Below are 19,490 nucleotides of genomic sequence, written 5' to 3'. Positions count from 1 at the left end.
GCTTCAAAAAGTTTAAAATCAATACCCTATTTTCTGTATGCCAGTACAAAGCAAACTGTTTTACAAATTAAATACCTAAAAATTTGACAAAAATATTAAAATTTGATGAAAAACAATTATAAAAATCCTTAATCTCTCTCTCTTCAAAAAAGGAGGCAGTCTTCCCAGTCCTATTATACAATATTAATAATATTCACCATTTTTAGAATAGGTAGCTAAATTATATTTTTCTGTTAGCATACAAAACTCTTAGACTAATAGATTTTATTTGTATATGCTCCAGTTAAGTTTGTGAATGCCATCTGATTGCAATATAATCAACTATCTTTGAGTCCTAATTTACACTTAATAATTTGCATAGTTTAAAAGGGATAAAGGTTACTCTACAACTAATTATCATAGGCTATTACAGTGCTATTCTTCAAGGCAATAAGTATTTGCTCCCAAATGAAATTATCTGTCTTCTTTAGGCAGGGGTTAAAATTACTAGCAGCTTTCTCCATTACCTGAAAAATCAAATTGGAAGTTATCCATCTCTAGGTGTGAAGACCTAAAAAACACACTGATATATTTTCCATTTGGAGTCAAATTTCAACCCCTGCATGGGACAACTAGAAAGTGAGACTTTCAAGGTTTATTTCCCTGTTGGTTTTGGTTTCTACTCTCCATGGCTTTTGAGAAGCTGGAAAAGTCTGTCTTTCCTGACTCACATTGTCTTTTTTTCCCATTTGGCAAATATTCATCTACCTCCAATCTTTATCTACTGGAGGAAAAGCCAACATGGCTTTTCTTATGAACTTCCTTTGTTGTCCAAAGGCATGTATAATGATTTCTACAGTTCTGGTAAGTTAACTTGAGCTCCCTCTGTGGCTGGATGACTGCTGCTTCTAACATCAGCATGATAAATAGGAGGCACAAATAAAAAGTAGCTTAAAAAAAGATTTGGTGATTTAAAAGAAAAAAAACGAACAACATCAAACACACACACATATATGGGCATTTCAAATCTGGTGGCTGATCTCTGGATTAAATTACTTGACAGTGTCTCTCATTTCAAAGAAAGTCAATATTGCAATGCATTTCAAGTTTTCTTTTATACTTAGGCAAATAATATAGTTTAACCAAGCTCTTGGACCTTATTTGTAAGACAAAGCAGATCATTAAAAATAAGGCATACTTGTCAGGAATTAAGTTTTGTTTGCTTGCTTTTGGCACATTTGATCATACTGTCGTCTATGAATAACACATATGGTCAAATATACCATTTCCTTTTCTGTTTCAGCACAAACAGGGTTTACCAACTAGTAAAATAAAACAAGGAAAAACTCCAACATAAAACACTGAGATACAGAACCTTGGTAAAGTACCGAGCACCTAGGGGGAAGGGTGGGGAAAGGATGAAACAGGAGAGAGAAGGGAAGGTTGGGAGGGTGCTTGGGGAGGTAAAGTGAGATGCAAAAAAGAGCATCTTTACAGTCACTTAGTCTTTTCTATGATCAACTCTTAAGTCTTAAAAGATTTGCATGTGGATTTCTTTTCAAACCCACTGACCATAAATTAGACACTGGTTTCAAAATCTTAGTAAGATTGTGTTTAACTGTTATAGTGTAAAGGCAATTGCACAATACATGTGCTTCTTGATCCGGTAGGATTCCAAGCAGAATCTGAAGTCTAAGTAAGAAAGGCTTCACTTTAGGTAACTGACCCTAAAGAAAACCACATGAAAGAACTCGCATCTCAAAGAAAGGACACTTTGCCTAAGTTTGCTGTGTGTTTGTTGACTTGCACTACTTATTGCTGGCTACTATGAAACACTGATCTAGGAGTACTCCAACAACCTGTAGTACAAGGCTTAACGTTAAGAAGCTATAGTAAACAAGAGACAAAATCAAAGCAATTCTCTTTCCTAACTAGTAACAGCACGGATAATGCAGTCTTTTCCATATCACAGTTAAAGTACAGTGAACGAAACAGCTCAACAAACCTTAAGACAAAAAAGTGCAGGTTATTAATGTTTACATGCAGTTGATAAGCATTCCAAATGTCACATTATGCACTGTAAGAGCTCAATTTTACTATATGGAAATAAGAAAAATGCACCTTGGGGGACAGGGGAAAAACAATTTAATCATTTCCAGTGATTTTGTAAGTAAAGAAACTCCTAACTATCGTACGGTCACCTCATATTTAACATTGTATGAATATTAAAAGCAAACAATTTAATGGGAAAATGCACAGTACAATGGAAATAGCTTGTTATTCAACACATACAGTAGATCTCAAAAACAAAGACAACACACTCAACCAGGGAGCTTAAAAATATCAAATCAGAACCCAAAGAACCAGCAGAAAAAAAAATCCTTCAAAAAGACAACTGTTTCACCTTCCTAGGCCAATGCTTTACAATGTGAGAAGCACTGATACCTTCCAGCTCCTACAGGTGGTGTCTTCTACATACAGCAGTTAGATCTATATGGCTGGATTTGCCAAGAAACAATTCCATCCCCAGAACTCTGTCAGACAAAACCTTTTTTTTTTAACCAAAATACTTTCTACAGAATTCCAAACCAAAATGTACTGTTTAAGGCATCTTTTTTTTTATAACATTTTCTCTTCACTCAAGGATGATAGTCATGCAGCAGTTTAATGATAAAAATATATTAATATTTTACTATACAGCAGCAAAAAAGTTAGTTGTCAATTAAAAGCACACGAACATCTTTAAATGAAAACCTGTAAAAGACTATCGTTACAAACAATTTCAGTTTGGAGGACACCAGCTTGGTAAAGTGCTCTCCTAAGCTTTGCATTTTCATACCCTACACCTTGAATATATGAGTTATGGAACATAGTTTTGATAGAAGGCTTGTACACTTGGGGAACACAAATACACTTAGCATATAATGTAGCCAGTAATAACTAGCACCACAGCTACATGGAAATCCTCTACATACACCAACTTGGCTTTCACTTTTAAAATGAAACTCAGAATCCATGGCTCAGTAGGATAACTATAATTGTGTTGCTCTGCTTTTTAACAGGTCTACATAAGTTTATAGCACTGGCAAAAATCAAATGATAGCTTCAGATCTCTTACAAGTTTAGGAGACAGTGCTAGTGACCACAAATAGACTCACTACCTGATGTCCAAGTACAGGTTCACTGGAAATTGCTGCACGTTAGTTAAGTTTTTAAAATCTTTCTACACATAATAAAAAAAATATATTATGAACGATACAAGTACATCTCATATACACAATAATGACAAAACGCCTACTCAGTCAAAGCAAACAGATGCAGAAAAATATTATGGGAGATTTCCTTTTTCTTTCTTTCTCTTTTTCCTTTACTATTTGAATAACTTTGGTTCCAACCATAAAAATCACAACTTAGCAAATTTCATTTAAATGCCTTTTTTAATAATTTCATGTTCACAGAAGTTTCACTGACCATTTTTATATGTTTAAGGTCCAGATGCAATGCATATTGTATAAAAGAGAGCACTTATTGTTTACCTTGCATGAATTAAACCTACGTACCTTTAACTCTACAAACTTCTGCATAACATTTAGACAAAGCTCAGACACACAGCATGCCTAGCCCTCATATATATACACATCTCTAATCACAGGTATATAGGGTGTCAAATATACTATAATAACCTCCATGTAAGGTTTGAAATTTGGTAACAAAATGAGAAAAACTAAAAATATTATTTTACGTGTTCTAAAATATCTCTTTTTTGTGCTAAAGTCAAATGTTAGCTCAACATGAAAAGGACTTTTATATAATTCAGCAATATTATAATCTTGACCATTTTGCAAACACTTTTAATAATAATAGCTTAAACGTGTACAAAAGTTCTTGGTTAATTAGGGAAATAAACACTCAGTTCTTTATATTTTTTAATCAAGTAGGAAACACAGTTCATATAATGTTATTACTTTTTGTATTTTTTTTGTTTTTTGTTTTTAGCAGCTGCTTACTGTTTTATATGGTGGATAAAGTGGACAACATCCAGCGATGGGTGGCAAGTCAAGAAGAGAAACTGTCAGTTGGTGGAGGTTCTGTGGGTGGTGCTCCCTTGGAGTTAAGTTATTTTTTTTTTAACTTTTTTACTTTTTATTTTCTCTCTTTCTTTACAGTATATTTTCTGTGTGTGTGGCTGTGTATGTGTGTGTGTATGCATGTGTGTATGGTTTTTTTCCCATTCAGTTTGATCAATCTTCTTCCCCTTCTTCCTCACCCTGCAGCAGCAGGGTGGCAGCGGCGGTCTCCTCCTGCTGCTGCTGCTGCTGCTGGTGGAGCTGCTCACAGGCAGCTCGCTTCTCTCTCTGCTTCTCCTGAATCTTCTTCATCTCCTCCGAGTACTTGCAGAAGGTGTGTCCGAACTTGGCCCACACCTTGTAGGGCACGGTGATGGAGTTGCGGTAGGTGGGCTTCACCTCGCTCACTCGCATAAACACACCGTACTTGTTAGAGCCCACATCGAAGAAGAAGCGCTTGTTGTCCACAGTCAAGGAGGTGCCCTCGGGCAGCTCGGCCGGCTCCTCCTCCACTCCGTAGTCGTCGATGAGCTTGGCCAGAGCGTCGCGGAACTCGATGAGCCCCTGTGCGGGCAGCGCAATGGTCTGGCCCTGCGTGGAGCCCAGGCCGGGCCCCCGGTTGACCGTCTGGCGGATGCGCAGGAAGCGGCCGCGCTGGTTCTCCTTGAGATCCATGTAGTACTTGCGGTTCTCGCGCACCAGGAACTCGCTCTTGAGCGCCCGGCGCGGCTCGTCCTGCGCCTGGGCCAGGTCGGGCGGCTGGCTGGGGCCCAGCTGCGCGTAGTGCTCGATGAAGTCGCCCAGGTAGTCGCGGAACTCCACGGCTACTGACATGGAGAGAGTGAGGCGGCTCTTGTTGCCGCCCGCGCCCACCTCAGCGATCTTCAGGAAGCGGCCCTTGGCGTTCTGCTTCACGTCCAGGTAAAAGCGCTTGTTCTGGATGTCCACCCGCTTGGAGGCCAGCTCCTGCGTCTCGTGCTGCAGCCCCCCCGGGGCCCCGCCGCCGCCGCCGCCGCCACTGCCGCCGCCGCCCCCGCCGCCACCACCGCCCCCGCCGGAGCCCGAGCCCGAGCCTGGGTGCCCCAGGGAGCCGCCCGAGCCCAGCGCCGCACCACCCTGCTCGCTGCCGCTGTCTCGGTCCGCCATGATGCTGCGCTCCGCCGCCGCGCCGCCGCCGCCTGCCGCTCCGCCCGCCGCCGCCTCAGTCGCCTCAGCCGCCGCTGCTTTCCCTCCCCGGCTCCGCCTGCTGCCGCCGCAACCCCCACAGCCAGTCAGCCACTCTCGCGAGATCTGCGGGAGAGACGAGACAGACGAGACCCGGTAACAGGGCACTGACTCCCCAGTACAGTAGCAGGGCGCCCTACTGTACGCGCCCACCCGCCCGCCGGCACGTGACCCACGCCCCCTCCTCGCTGCCAGCCCCCCGTCCGCCCGCCCGCCAGGCGGCGCCCACCCGCCGGCCCTCACCCCACACCCCTGGCTGGAGGGGGGAGCAGGACGCGCCGCGTCGCAGCTGCTGCCGCTGCCGCCACCACTGTGGCTGTCGCTGTTGGCCAGACCCTGGGCGGCCTCGGCCCGAGGAGTTGGGGGACTAGGGGTGAGAAGGGGACTGCCATACTAAGCACAGGGAGCGGGCCTGAGCTCTGCTTTCCAGTGACCCCAAAGAGAGGATTTGGGGGAGGGGTCTGCGCAGCACAGCTGAGCCCGCTGCAGAGAGGGGACACCAAGTCACGGCCATCCTCTCCCGTGCGGGCACCAGGCAGACCCAGACCCAAACCCAGACAGGCCCACCCGCCGCCAAGCTGGGCTGTCTCCTACCGCAGAGCCCTGGCCGCAGAGGCGGGCGAGAAAGAGGAGAGGTGGTGCGGCGGTAACCCTTAGCTGCAGAAGGGGCTACCCGGGGATGAGGACCGGGCGCCGGCAGCAGTGGCGCGGAGCAGCAGACACCTAACCTGTCCCTCCCCTCTCGCTCCCCTTGCTCTCGCCGCTCCCCCTCCCCGCGGCTCTGGCCTCAGATGATCCCGCTCCCCCCTCCCCCCAACCGCAGCCCCGCACAGTCGGGCGGGCGGGCGGGCGCACTCACCGGCGGGGGGGAGCCAAGCAGAGGACGGTAGCCGCACCAGGGCCGGGGTGCCCGCAGTGCCAGTTCCCGTTGGCTCTGCCCTTCCCCCCAGGCAACAATCAAAAAGAAACCCTACGCTCACCCAAAAACCTTCAACCAGCCCCCTTTGGGACCACGACTGCCTGCCTGCCTCCCCCTCCTCCTTCCGAGATTTGGGGAAAGGGGGCACCCTGCTCAGGGCTGAGCCCAGCCTGAGTTGCCGGCCAGCTCTGCGGATGAACCAGGCCCCGCTGAGCCTTCAGCCCCTAGCCCACTCTTCCTCTCTGGAAGGACCCAGAATGGAGAAGAAAACCAAGTAGGCTTTAGGAAATTCACGAGCTAAAAATGTCAGGAATTTCCTGGGAAACGCAGTTCCTTACGGGATACGGGATTCAGGATTCATTAACGCAGGTTCGCTTGCCCCTCTGAGTCCTCCTCCCTGAAACTCCTAAGTGTCAAGGAGAGCCCCCACCTCTCAAAAAGTAAAACATTAAATGATCGCTAGTTTTTAGGCAGACGGCTAGGTTACCGACCATTAATCAACCAATGAGTCTTTGGATAGTGACAGCTAACGGGGGTGCTTCTGGTCTCAGAAATAATTGATTTCTCCCTTCCTAGATCTGAGACATAATCTAGGGCCTATTATCCTTCTCCCAGATAAAGAGCGAATTCTCCAACTCCCTCACTGCAGTCTGCAGTCCTAGCAGCTGTGGGAAACTAAGGCCTATCTCCAGGGGACCCCCTGCCAATGCCCCTACACTCTTCCCATCACCTTCTGCAGGGGGCTCAGAGGATACAGACTTTATAGCCCTACTCCTGGCTTTCTCAAGCATAGATTGCTGCCTCCATTCTGAGAAGAGTGTGCCTATCCCATCTGTGGGTTCCATTCCCATTGAACATCCCCTACCCCCCAAAGTAAAGAGACATGCCTCCCTCACTCTTAGCCCTAGAGACAGCTGAACACATGGTTGCCCAAGCTTCCTGAAAAAGAGAGGACTAATGATCAAGACACCTAGCCCAGTCCAGGGCATAAGCCTTGTCAATACCTGAGCCCTCAAAGCCCCCTAATGTATCCCTTCACCTCCTGGGCAAACCTGCCTGCTAAGTGTTCACAGCTTCCTTTTTCTCTTAGCAAGGGCCCCATTCTAACCAGCTTAGCTACTTCAGCTCTGGGCTGCCGTTTGCTCTTCCCGCTAAAGAGGAAGAAACAGGGCAGAGCACCCTGGCTACCAAGAGCAAACTGGGGTAGTCCTATGAACCAGCTCCAGAACAATCCATTGACCAACCGTCAGTGGTCCCTGAAATGGCTCCCTGAAGGGAAGGCCCACTCTGAGAGAAATTCAGGCTTTGGGTCCCATAAAGAACTTCCCCTTAGTTTGGGAACATCCTCTAGTACCGCGTAGTAACCTTTCAGTGATGATTTTTCTGCGCTCCCTCCCCTGTCCCCAAGTCTGTCGGGAAGGGGACATAGCAACTGTTGGCGCACTTGCCATGGCTCAAAAATACATGTTTGAAGAAGCGGCGGCTCCTCCGGGCTAGCGCAGTAGCGATCAGGACCCTGGATAGACCCCAGCCCCAAACAGGGACGCAAAGGCTGAGTGGCAGGGTCTCCGCACAGAAGGGGGCGGGGCATTACAGTCGCACTTCTAAGCTGAGGCTAAGATCTGGTGAAGTCTGATCTAGAAGAGCTACTGCTCTTCTTCAAGATTTTACCTTGCACTGAACCAAGCCCTTGTCCCCTCAGGACAGTTCAAAGCAGCAACAAGGCCAATGGGACTGCGATGAGGGGGCACGCGCCTGCCGGTCCCTGCCATTCTTCCCTGCTAATGATCGCTTCCTCCAGGACAGAAAACTAGGGCTCTAAACTGCTCGCCTTCTTGGACCAACTTTGAAGTCTAAGTTTCTTGCCCTCAGTCCCAAACGTTTATGTCCAGGGATTCTGAAGCACTTTGAGTTTGGGAATGCCCTGATTTTCTGAAAAAGTGACTGTCACCATGAACTGAGTTCTTAGTTCCCCAGCGCAGAGGCAACTGATGAAGTTTCTAGACGAAACACAAATTAAAGGCACGCTTAAACTGAGAATTTTAAGCTCAAATCAGCAAATGACTGAGACCTGGATCTCACCACATAAATATGTATTTACTTATTTATGCTATTTATTATACATGTATAAAATTTCTGCCATTATATACCAGCTTCTCGCCTACTTTATAAATGTATCTATAAAGCAAATAAGGCTAATAATGCCTTTTCCAAAATAATTCAGTGATAAATTGGATATCTGGCACATACATTTTCACTACTCAAACAAGAGAGTTAATTTCAGCATAAGCCTGTAAGTGTGGGCTTTTGGTCAGACTAGGGGGGTGGGTGGTGAAAGGCGGCTTTCCTTAGGTTATAGAATACAGTAGCCTTAAAAGGCAGTCTGGGAAGAATGAATATTGACTCAGAGAAAAAGTCTTAAAACAGACTTAAAACAAAAAGTTTAGAACCTTAAATAGAATTTCAAAGTTAGATTTGCATCCTAACCTTAAAAATCCATTAGACAATTTGTGGATTTAAAATGACTTATAGCCATTTGTTAATTACCTAAACAATACACTAACTTGGTAAATGAAAAGCCAGTTCGTGTCTATCTGTGTGAATTTGTTATTTTGAAACAAATATTTGTAAAATTAAATTTATAACCAGTACAATGTGGGAAAAAGACAAAGGGAAAACGAAATATATTAATATGCAGCAAAATATCCGTGTTAATGAAAAAAATCATCAAAAAATATTCCCTTTCTCCTCAAAGTTTGCTTACATTTTTAAAATCTGATGTCTGTAGATTTCTTGTGCTCTCTTATTAACACTACACACACATTTTGAAAAGAACAGAGATTGCTTTATTTTTGATCCCACTATCTCTGTCTTTAACAAACTCTTACCAACAAAAAATTGTTCACAAATGAAACAGACATTAGGCAGAACAAGAAAGAAAAAAGCCTCAATTTTCCTTAGCCTGAACTACAGGCGATTCTGAAATAGTCTACTTCAGCTTTGGTTGTTAAAAGTAAAAATTAACACACACATTTATAAAATAAACTTGGAGAGAGGGAATCTACCTCTGGGTAATAAACCATAAATCCTTGTGATTATGGAGTTCCCAACAGAAACAATATGCTGATTAATATTTCACAAAATCACAGATTTCCAAAATAAAAGAGAACATTAGAACTTGTGTTTTCAAGTGCTACTTAGGTTAAACGCCTGTCTTAAACCAGACAATTATCTTCAATACCCAAATCATTAAAACTAACTGGAATGCTGTACTGCAAGTGTTCAAAGTGGAGGAATTACCTTAAGGGAAACTGTTAAGTAAATCTTAACATTTAACAACAACAACAAAGACAAATAGTAATAGTATTTCACCAATCATTTTTAAAAAGCGTATCCCCTTTCTATATCTCACCTAATATTTAAAATTATGCCTCTTCAATGCTATTTTAATGTTTAGGGTTAAAGATATGAATTAAACATTTAAAATCTGAAGAGAACAATCCATATGATACAATCCTCGCATTTCACAAAATGTTTTCATTTTAAGCATTTGTAGAAGAGTTAAATAAACGTAGCACACATTCTAAATTCGATAAAAGATTCAGAGAACCCGACATTTTATGTACCCAAAAGGTCCAAACAGAACCGATGCAAATGTCAATAGCTCTCTCTCTTCCGGCTGATACTTAAATGGTTTTACTAGTACCCAAAAGAATGAAATCAGCAACTCTCTCCACACTCTAGTCAACACTCCAATTTCCAAAGCCTCAATTCACAAACGCCAGTTTGGAAGGCGAGCAGTAGGGGTCTTGAAGGAATCAAAAAATTCCTTTTCTCCACTGACAGTCTACCAAAAGATGTCAAACCAAATTCAGCCTATAGTAAAGCACTGGGACCTCTCTTCCAAGGACACGGGACACAAGCATAGACACCGCTGCAAAAAGCTGTCCAAAAGCGCCTGACCCGACAGAAACGTAAGGGGCCCAGAAAAGAACGAATTGGAACCATCAAAAGGGTCCCGCAGAGACAGCGGAAATGAAAGTGGCATTTACAGGGGAGACAACAACGAACCAAAGAAAGTTGCCCCAGCCGGACTCTTGGGCCTTTCTCTATCCAAGTTTAAGCTCAAGGCAGATGTACCTGTGGGGGTCCTTTCCCCTACAGACATCTCATCCGCCTCCGGGACCCACTGTCGCCCAAAGGGAAGACCCTCCGGCTTCACATCCGTTCCATTTGCTCCCGAACAAACGCAGAGAAGGCTGTTGAGCTGACCTAGCTCTGTGGGGCAGCAAAATGCCTTGTTCCGGCCACCCATTCTTGGGCCTGGCTTCATCTGCGATGTCAGCACCAATGTATTTTTATTTTTACAACGCATCCTGGGCGAGTGTATGCATTGCAGGGGGGTTGGACAGAGGAGAGGAGAGGTTGGTAGCGGAACCTAGAACCCTCCTTCGTCTCCCCTTCTGCCAGGGTTGCTGTGCAGGGAGTGTCGGCCACGTTTGGCGCACTGTCCCAGGCCCCGGGCGAAGGCGGCCAAGGGAAATGGAGCTTTGGAATTGCTAAGCAAACGGCACCACTGGTGGTCTCCAGCGCCTGCGGAGGTAGGATTGTCTTTTTTTTTTTTTTTTTTTTTTTTTAAGGGGCGTGTGATTTTGTTTTCTGGGGGTAGGAGTTCGTTTATTCGTTCGTGCGCTACAGGGTGGGGGGGCGTTGCTGCACTGCCAGAGTCCCCGGAGGGAGGGTGCGGGGATGTCTACAAAGGTACAGTAATTATTCCTGGGGCATAAGAAGGCAATTGGAGGGGACGGGGTGGGCAGCACTTCGAGCTGTGGCAGTGGCAGCAGGGAAGGTCGCGAGGGGCTTACCCGGGCGGGCGGGCGCTGTCCTGCCGCAGGTGAGGGAGGGCGCGGGCTGGAGGGAGGGAGGGCGCGCGCTAGGCAGGCGCTAGGCAGGCGCGAGGAAAGGGGGAGGGGAGGAGGGCGCGCGCGCGCACACCTGTCCTGGACAGCGGCGCTAGCCGAGCTGCGCCTCACTCGGGCTCTGCCGGCTGAGGAGGGAGGAGGGCGGGCTGGCAGGCGGGGGCGGGACGCCGAGGGGAGGAGGAGGAGGCGGCTCGGACGGCTGGCTCGGCTCTCGCTCGTTCTCCCTCCCGCGGGCAGGTCCGGCTCACACCCTGCTTCTCTCGCTCACTCACAGCCCCCTTGGCTCTCCCTCCTCCTCCTCCTTCCCCTGCGGGATCCGCTCGCCGCCGCCGCCGCCGCTGCCGACGGCAAGTCGTGGCAGCCAGACGTCGGCGCGTAACCCGGCGCTCCGTGCGTGACTCCGGGCGACGTCAGCGCGCGCTCCGCGCTACCCACCATCTCCCCCCCGTCCTCCCCCCGTGGCTCGCGCCCTCCGCCCTCGCGTCCCTCCGTTTCAGTTGCCGCGGCGGCGGCCGCCGAGCGCGCTCCCTCCGCCCCCATCTCGCGCGTGCGCGCGCCCTCCGCCGTTGGCGCGTCAACAGCCCCGCGGCCCAGGCCTTCAGGCGCGTCTGAGGAGGGGGCTCCCTGCGACCTCTTTGCCCGCACTTCCTCCACCCTTCGCCCGTAGCGCCCCCAGGAGGACTTATTCCTCGTTGGGCTTTGAAGGCCGAAGCCAGACTTAGGCTGGGATAGAACCCAGTAGGGCCTGCGTCAGCTCCAACTTAGGGCCCTCAGCGTCGTTGTCAGTGCCTCTACCACTTCGTCACCCTCCTCCCCGCCCTCATCTCTCAGGAGGCAGTGGGTCTTACATCTCCCAGGAGGGTCTCACCTTGGTCTTCAGACGCCTGTCGAGAGGGGCTAGAAGGGCAGAATTAGCATAAAGAAGAAAGAGGCTAGACCACGTTTACGCTCTAGCCCCAGGAATCTTTGACAGGAAGCGTGGGGCTGCTCCCCAGCCTCCCACGCAGTGTAGGTGAAACTGGGCCCCTTTGAGGGACTGTGACTAAGGACAAAACCCTGATAAATATTATTTATGCGTCCTTGGGCTGAGAGGGAGAGAGTAAAAGGGACGAGTTAATTTTCATAAATTGCTATGCAAGGGCGAAATGCAGAACTATAAAATGTCCTTTAAGAGTTTTCTTGAAATCTTACCAAGTTTGACAAGATTTTTGGTGCATGGTAACTTTTTCCCTCTCTTTGTATGCTCTCACATCTCCATTCTGCAACATTGTGTACATAGAAGATGGATCAGTTAAAAATTATCAGCTGCAAAATAAATAGAAAACTACCTTCACCGTCTTTATCATTATTTAAATAGATCTCAGAGAAGTCAATCTGTGATTTAGGAAAACTTAGTCACTGTCCTAACTGAATGTATTTTATTTTGAAGTTACTTTGCAATACACTGTAAGATACTCTTTTGTGAGGAAATAGTAGACTTTTAAACTCACTTATTATAGGACCTTTTCCAAGAAGCTTATCTAGTTAAGCCTGTGAAGCAAGTAGGAGTGAGGTGAAATTAACCCCATTTTATAGATGAGAAAATTAAGTTACAAAAATATGTCAGTTGTTCAGAGTTGCAAGGAGTCTGTCACTGATAGAGGGAAACGCCTCAGGTATATTATCACCTACTTTTTCCACTAAACCAGAAATCCCTCAATTGTTTGCTTCCAGATATCTTTTGATGCCCTCCTCCCCTCCCTTTTTATGTATTGTAGGCAGTGCCTAATGTCTGAGAGAAATTTGGGAGGTATTCCTGGAGACCCAAATCACAGAGGACTCTAAAAGGTTTGAGTTTGAAATTTTCTACCATAGAAAGTTACAGGTCAGCAATAAGATATTGTGAAACCATTCAACTTTCATACTAGCAACAACAACAAAATGTTTATTAATCCCTAGTTAGAGGTGAGAACATTTTTGAGACAGGTTTAAGAATGATGGGTCATTTCCTTTGAATTGCTTCTTTATTCACCTTATCTTTAGGTGGCAGCACTACTATATAAGTATCTTTAAAACTAAAGTATTCTGTAACTTGATATCCTAAAGAGTGTTTTGTTCTAAATGCTTCCAACTATATTGTGGAGATTAGAAGCTGGTGAAAATATGAAATCATGGCTGAGAATTAGAATACTTAGGAGGTTCTAGAAGAGGAAAAACAGAAAGGCTTTCAGAGAAATTAATAAAATACATGGAGCTACTCAGAGGAAAGATTAGAAAGCTTAAAAAAAAGCTTAAAATTTTTTTTTAGCTGTATAAGGAGCAGGTAGCATCTTTACTCTAAACCTGATCGCTTATTGAAATATAGCAAAAGATAACCTTCCAAAGCAAGCCATAGTTTCTCAATACTGCGTATTTATCAAGCATTTACAAGTTTAAAGTTGCTAGTTCTAATAGAAAATATAATAGTTGTGTAGTTGCCGGTATTCTAACTATAGCTTTAAAATTCAGGTGCAGTTTTCCTCATTACATTGCGTCAAGCTTATGAAGATCCCAAATAGGACCTTATTGCTGACCCTTGTGGAAGAGAAGAACTCTTCTTGGCTCCTTTCCTCACTTCCTAAATTGTTCATATACAAAGTAAACCACTATCACTCAAATTCAGAGAAGTGAGAAGACAAGCTAAACTAAATGTGAAATGATAGCAATTTATGGATATTCTGTATCTTAATTTCGCCCACATTTTTTGAGGGTAATAAATTATAATATATGAGGGTTATTTGGATCAGGTGTTTTCTTAGTTGAACTTTTCATAATTTTGTGTATATACAGTAGTTCTCCCTGTACCCCTTTATCCAAGCAACCAAACAAAATTGAATTTACCATTTCAAAATAGACTGCATTAGATTTACAGTATAAACACAAGCACCAAGGAATGTAGAGCTATGACCATCAGGAGTGGGAAATCATTTCAGGGTAAAGGATGAAGTGTTAATAAAGTCTTTCTTGATGGCAGCTTCCATCTTTCTCAAGTCAAACTTGGGGAAGGAGTCTCAAGCAATTTGGTAGAACTCAAACTCAGCAGTATTATGTTAAGATTTTTAAGCTCTCTGGTGCCAGCAAATCATGCAGCCGGGGGGCCTTTGCACCAAACCTCTGCCAACTCCATTTTGGCAGTAAAGTGTTCTGTTGAACAAAGTTTGCACGTGTTTGGGGTGTGAAGTGGTTCCGCAGGCATTTATCTGATTTTATTCCAGTTTAGGGACTTGAAGACAAGGGTCAGAAGTGTGAGACTTGTATAGTTCATATGTGCCCTGAAACAGACTATGCTAGTGATCTTGAATTTTCACCTAAACAAGGATATCTTTTTCTTTGTTGATGTAGGAGTTATTGAAGTAGACCCTTTAGTTTATTCCTTAAATGCTAGCATGATATTAAACCAGTTCTCGGAAGTAGGTAAGCAGAACCCTCTCTGTTGAGGGTGTAGTGCTGTGGAAAATCAGTCCTCATCCTCCTACTCACAATACCATCAAAATGTGTTTATCCAGATGAAACTCACTAAATAGTAATGTGCAACTTGAGAGCAAAGGGGCCAGTAATTATTTAAACTTGATCTCATTGTCAAATTATACATAACTACGAGATTCTGATCTTTTTTGGTATCAATTTTCTGGCTTCATCTTTTTTACCTACCTCCTCCTATCCTGGAGTTATTGGTTAACAACATTTGGCCCAGATGTGTGTGCTAATTTGTGTTATTTCAGGAGTCCCTCTTCCTATGGGAAACATATGCAAACAGTCTCAATTTCTATTATTTTTTCAAGTAATTCTAATAGAAAATCCTTGCATAATTTGGGGTAACACAGTTTGAAAGCCATTAATGTGCTGTTGGAGCATACTTTTTTTTTTTTTTTGCTAGGAAAGATTCACTCTGAGCTAACATCTGTTGCCAATCTTCCTCTCTCTCTCTTTTGTTTTTCCCTCCCCAAAGCCCCAGTACATAGTTGTATATTCTAGTTGTAAGTCCTTCTAGTTCTTCTGTGTGAGCCGCCACCACAGCATGGCTACTGACAGACCAGTGGTGTGGTTCCATGGCCAGAAACCTAACCCAGGCTGCTGAAGCAGAGCGTGCTGAACTTTAACCACTAGACCATCAGGGCTGGCTCTGGAGCATGCTTTTGTCTTTGTTTTTTCTTCCTGGTTTAAGAGTAATGGAAAGAAAAAAGTGCAAAAGTAAATGTAACAGATGTTGAAATGATACTATTATCTTACCTTTAACCATGATCAATGGAATGTCAATTTGTCGGATACAAGTATGGCAATTTGAAAATGTTAGTTACTGATACTTTTGCTAAGAGTGTGGCCTAAATTCTTATTTGCACCTTTCCCTTTTCTTCCCTTCTCTTTATTTTTTTATTTTTTGTGAGGAAGATCAGCCCTAAGGTAACATCCAATGCCAGTCCTCCCCTTTTTGCGGAGGAAGATTGGCCCTGGGCTAACATCCATGCCCATCTTCCTCTACTTTATATGGGATACCGCCACAGCATGGCTTGACAAGCAGTGCATTGGTGCCCACCTGGGATCTGAACCTGTGAACCCTGGACCGCCACAGTGGAGCACGTGCCCTTAACCGCTGCACCACTGGGCTGAGCCCACCCCCCCACCCAAGTGAACTTTTGACTTGAACTAACATGTGGATGAGGTTAGAGGTGGAGAGGAAAGCTGGGCCTTTCCAAAGAGTGGATCTATATGGACTGGAAAATACTGTTGAACTTTGTTGCAGATTTTATGGTGACCCCAAAACTCCTTTGCTTGCTTATTCTAGAATATCAATGTGTTGCCATTTTACTACCTGAAGCAAGACTAAATACATACATACATAAGTAGGTATGTACGTACAACCAGATACCACTGCCCCCTTACAACCAAATGCAGTAGCACTTTGCAATTAGATGAAGAAGATCAGTTAGTTGGGTTTCTTTCTGTGGTGAGTAAAATGTGTCAGGGGAAATATCAAGATAATATCCCATGGGAAAAATACAAAGTAGGTTCTTTCTTTAATATTTTGTGCTATAGTATTTTTATCCTTTAAGTATACTTTTTCTTCCTATCAGGACTAGTTCTTGGAATCCACTTTTTTTAATCAGTCAGCCTTATTTTCTTGAGTCATTTGTTGAACAATATCTGTCAAATGCCTGTTTGCCAGATGTTCTAGATGCTCAAACAAAACAAAGTCCCTGCTCTAACAGAGTTTCCAGTCTAGTAAGATAGATAATAAATGAATATATAATATAATGCTGGATAATGATAAGTGCTAAATAGAAGAAGAAAACAGGATAGGGGAAAGAGTTTTCTATGTGACTGTGTAAATGTGTGTATGCAGGGAGCCACCTTATATTTTAAATAGAATGATCAAGGAAGCCCCTCTGAAGAGGTAATATTTGAGCAGAGACCTCAAGTAGCCAGTCATGGGGATATCTGGGGAGATGATCCAGGTGTTGTGAAGAATTTGTACCACATAAAGTCACCCAAGTATAATCCAGGTAACATCCCATGTGATAACTATCTAACTATGTATACATCCTTTTTATTTCTTCTTAAGCGAAAAAAGAAACTCATTATGTTTTCTGGGTACTCATTAGGTTTTCAGAAAAGTTTTTCCATTTGGTATCACTATTGCTCTATATTTCCCATGATTACTATTCCATTATTTAATACAATAAGATTTGTGGCTCTACAGACAAAGCTTCACAATCCCTTATCTGCAATTCCAAAATCCAAAAAAATTTTTGTTATTGCCCTTGGTGGCAAATTATCGGAACTGACATGACTCTATTTAAAGTCTTCATTTATTCCATTTGTGTAACTATTGATGCACTTCGTTGTGGAAATATGTGTTTGATTAAGGGCTGCTGCCCAGGACCAGATATGTTAGTAAAATATAGATAGTGTAATATGTTACATTCCTAAAATATGAAAAAAATCTAATTCAGAAACACATCTGGCCCCAAGGATTTTGGATAAAGGATTACAGACCTGTACCAGATTTTTTCTTGATTCTCTGATTAAATATCACCATTGATGTTAATATTTAGATATCTTTTATTCAAAAGTATAATGTTTATATAGTGCTCTTATTATGTACCTGGCACTGTGTAAACACTCTATATTAGCTCATAAAATCTTCACAACAATTTTATAAGTTCTATTATCCTCATTTTACAGATGAGAAAACTGAGGCACAGAGAGATTAAGAAAACTTGCCAAAATCACACAGCTACTAAGTGGCAGAGCTAGGAATTTAACCTAGACAATTTTCCTTCATAACTTGTACTCTTTGCCCCTAAACTAACTGTTCCTCTCCCTGTCCCTCTCTCCCTCTTCTCTACTTTGGAGAAGTTTTGAATATCAGCCCTTTCCAAAAGCATGTTTTTTTCTCCTACTCTGAAATATCAGACATCAAAACTTTACATTTTTTACAAACAAGTATCTTTTAAGATATTTTTTCATTTTATTTTATTTGCTCTTGCTATAATTTCAACCGTTTCTATTTCATTTGATATTGGAGATTTACTTATCCTCATTCTTAGTCTGATAAAATTTCATGTTAACTTTGTCTTTCACCATCTTTTTCCTTGCCTCTGAATATCCTTAGATAATTATGAGGCACCTCTCTTATTATTGTGGGCTTGTCAGATGTCAGATCACATCAAAAATTTGGATCTAGTTTACTGAGCAGTAGCATCTGCTAAATAAAACTTTGTCACTGCTTTGTAGGTTTCTTTCACTCAATGAATTGCATAACTTGCTTCAGATCACTTTATTCTGGGCATATTAAATTTGCGTTTTGAGTTTGAATTGATTTTGTTTTCATTAGTTTGTCCTCAGGTAAGAGTCTTCTATAAGCAATTAGAAAATGGGATAGTTTCTGTTTTTATTTATTTATTGGCTATATAAAAGCAAGATTGATTGAGTATATATCACAAGGTTGGGCAAAGACTCTATTATGACTGTACAACATAGGTAGGGACAATTTGGGCAAGTATGTTATATTGAACTTTCCAAGTGTCTATTCTTGATTGTCCCAGAGATCCATTGTGAGACATTAAACAAATCACTTTAGTTGTTCTCTGTGAAAATTAATGTCTTGTCCTTGAATACAAAGATGAAGGTTCTGACACACACTCAGTAAAGCATTATCTTTTGTGTAATGTTGGTAGACTTGTTCTGGGCCAAACACAGTTTCTCTGGGGTCACTCAATAGCTCATGTTTGCTAAGTTTAGGGGTGCAGTTCATGGCCACCAGAGCTGAAAAGGAATTAAACCCATCAATTTTACCTCATTAGCATACTGCTGAACCAAATGAGCCAACAAGTCAGTTATTAAATTGCTGAGAAAGAAAAAAGAGAGACTGCATAAATACATATGTGCGTTGAGATTGGCTATAAAGTACGTCAGTTTATTAAGTGAGAAACTGAGGGCTTTGCCAAGGCTTACCTTGAGTAACTTTCTGCCTCCATCTCCTGAGGGATCAGAAAGATGAGATTTCTCCAGAGAGCATGCCCTGCAGACACAGCTTTTCTCCACTAGTTTCTCTCTAATATTCTACATTCGTAGTGTCCAGCACAAAACTTTTGAGGCACACCATTAATATTTACCAAGGTGTAACAATGTCTTGAGGGTAAAAATTTAATATTTACAATTTACCCCAACTGTATATAAACGAACTTTAATGAATTTGTGTGATGAACAACTTTTTTAGCTCTTCTATTTTTCTTAACTTTTAGTTAGGAGATGCCTCCTCTATTCAGTGTGGTGGTCAAGAACGCGGGCTGTGGGGCCGCCTGGCAGTGTAGTGGTTAGGTTCACACACTCTGCTTCTGCGGCCCGGGGTTCGCAGGTTCGGATCTCGGGCGCGGACCAATGCACCACTCATCAAGCCCTGCTGTGGTGGCATCCCATATACAAAATAGAGGAAGATGGGCACAGATGTTAGCTCACAGCTAATCTTCCTCAGCAAAAAGAGGAAGATTAACAGAGGTTAGCTCAGGGCCAATCTACCTCACACACACACACACAAAAGGAACCTGGGCTGGGTAATCCAATCTCCTAGGTTCAAAACTCCACTTTCAAATTCCTAACTATGTGATTTTGGGCAAATTACTTAACCTCTATAGGCCCCAATTTCCTTATTTATCAAATGAGGATAATAATACCAACTGCCACATAGGTATATTACGAGGATTAAATTAGTTAGTTCATAAAAAGCATTTAGAAGAGGATCTGGCACATAGTAAGTACTCCATAAATATGAACTCCCACTTCCTGTGGCTCTTCTCATAAGGCTCAAGCCAAGTTCTCTTTCTCTCTTTCTTTTTTTTTTTCTTCGGATTTCAGTCTCAC

At 43.5% G+C, this 19,490-nt stretch overlaps 1 protein-coding gene across 1 annotated transcript; it reads right to left on the bottom strand.

Annotated features, from left to right (window-relative positions):
- Positions 1-2,107: 2,107 nt before the first annotated feature.
- PURA (purine rich element binding protein A) lies at positions 2,108-11,477 on the bottom strand. The gene is made up of 2 exons (XM_058541837.1): positions 11,055-11,477; positions 2,108-5,336 (listed from the first exon to the last, which is right to left on the bottom strand). Exon 2 carries the CDS (start codon positions 5,190-5,192, stop codon positions 4,221-4,223), a length of 972 nt encoding a protein of 323 aa, XP_058397820.1. The 5' UTR covers positions 5,193-5,336; positions 11,055-11,477; the 3' UTR covers positions 2,108-4,220.
- Between the last annotated feature and the right edge of the window lie 8,013 nt (positions 11,478-19,490).

The sequence above is a fragment of the Diceros bicornis genome, chromosome 1 (assembly GCF_020826845.1).
Source record: "Diceros bicornis minor isolate mBicDic1 chromosome 1, mDicBic1.mat.cur, whole genome shotgun sequence".
Classification (NCBI taxonomy): Eukaryota; Metazoa; Chordata; class Mammalia; order Perissodactyla; family Rhinocerotidae; genus Diceros; species Diceros bicornis.
This window is presented reverse-complemented; position numbering and strand designations above follow the sequence as displayed.

Coding starts and splice junctions, on each gene's coding strand:
- PURA (XM_058541837.1), bottom strand. CDS start 5,192: ATGGCGGACCGAGACAGCGGCAGCGAGCAGGGTGGTGCGGCGCTGGGC.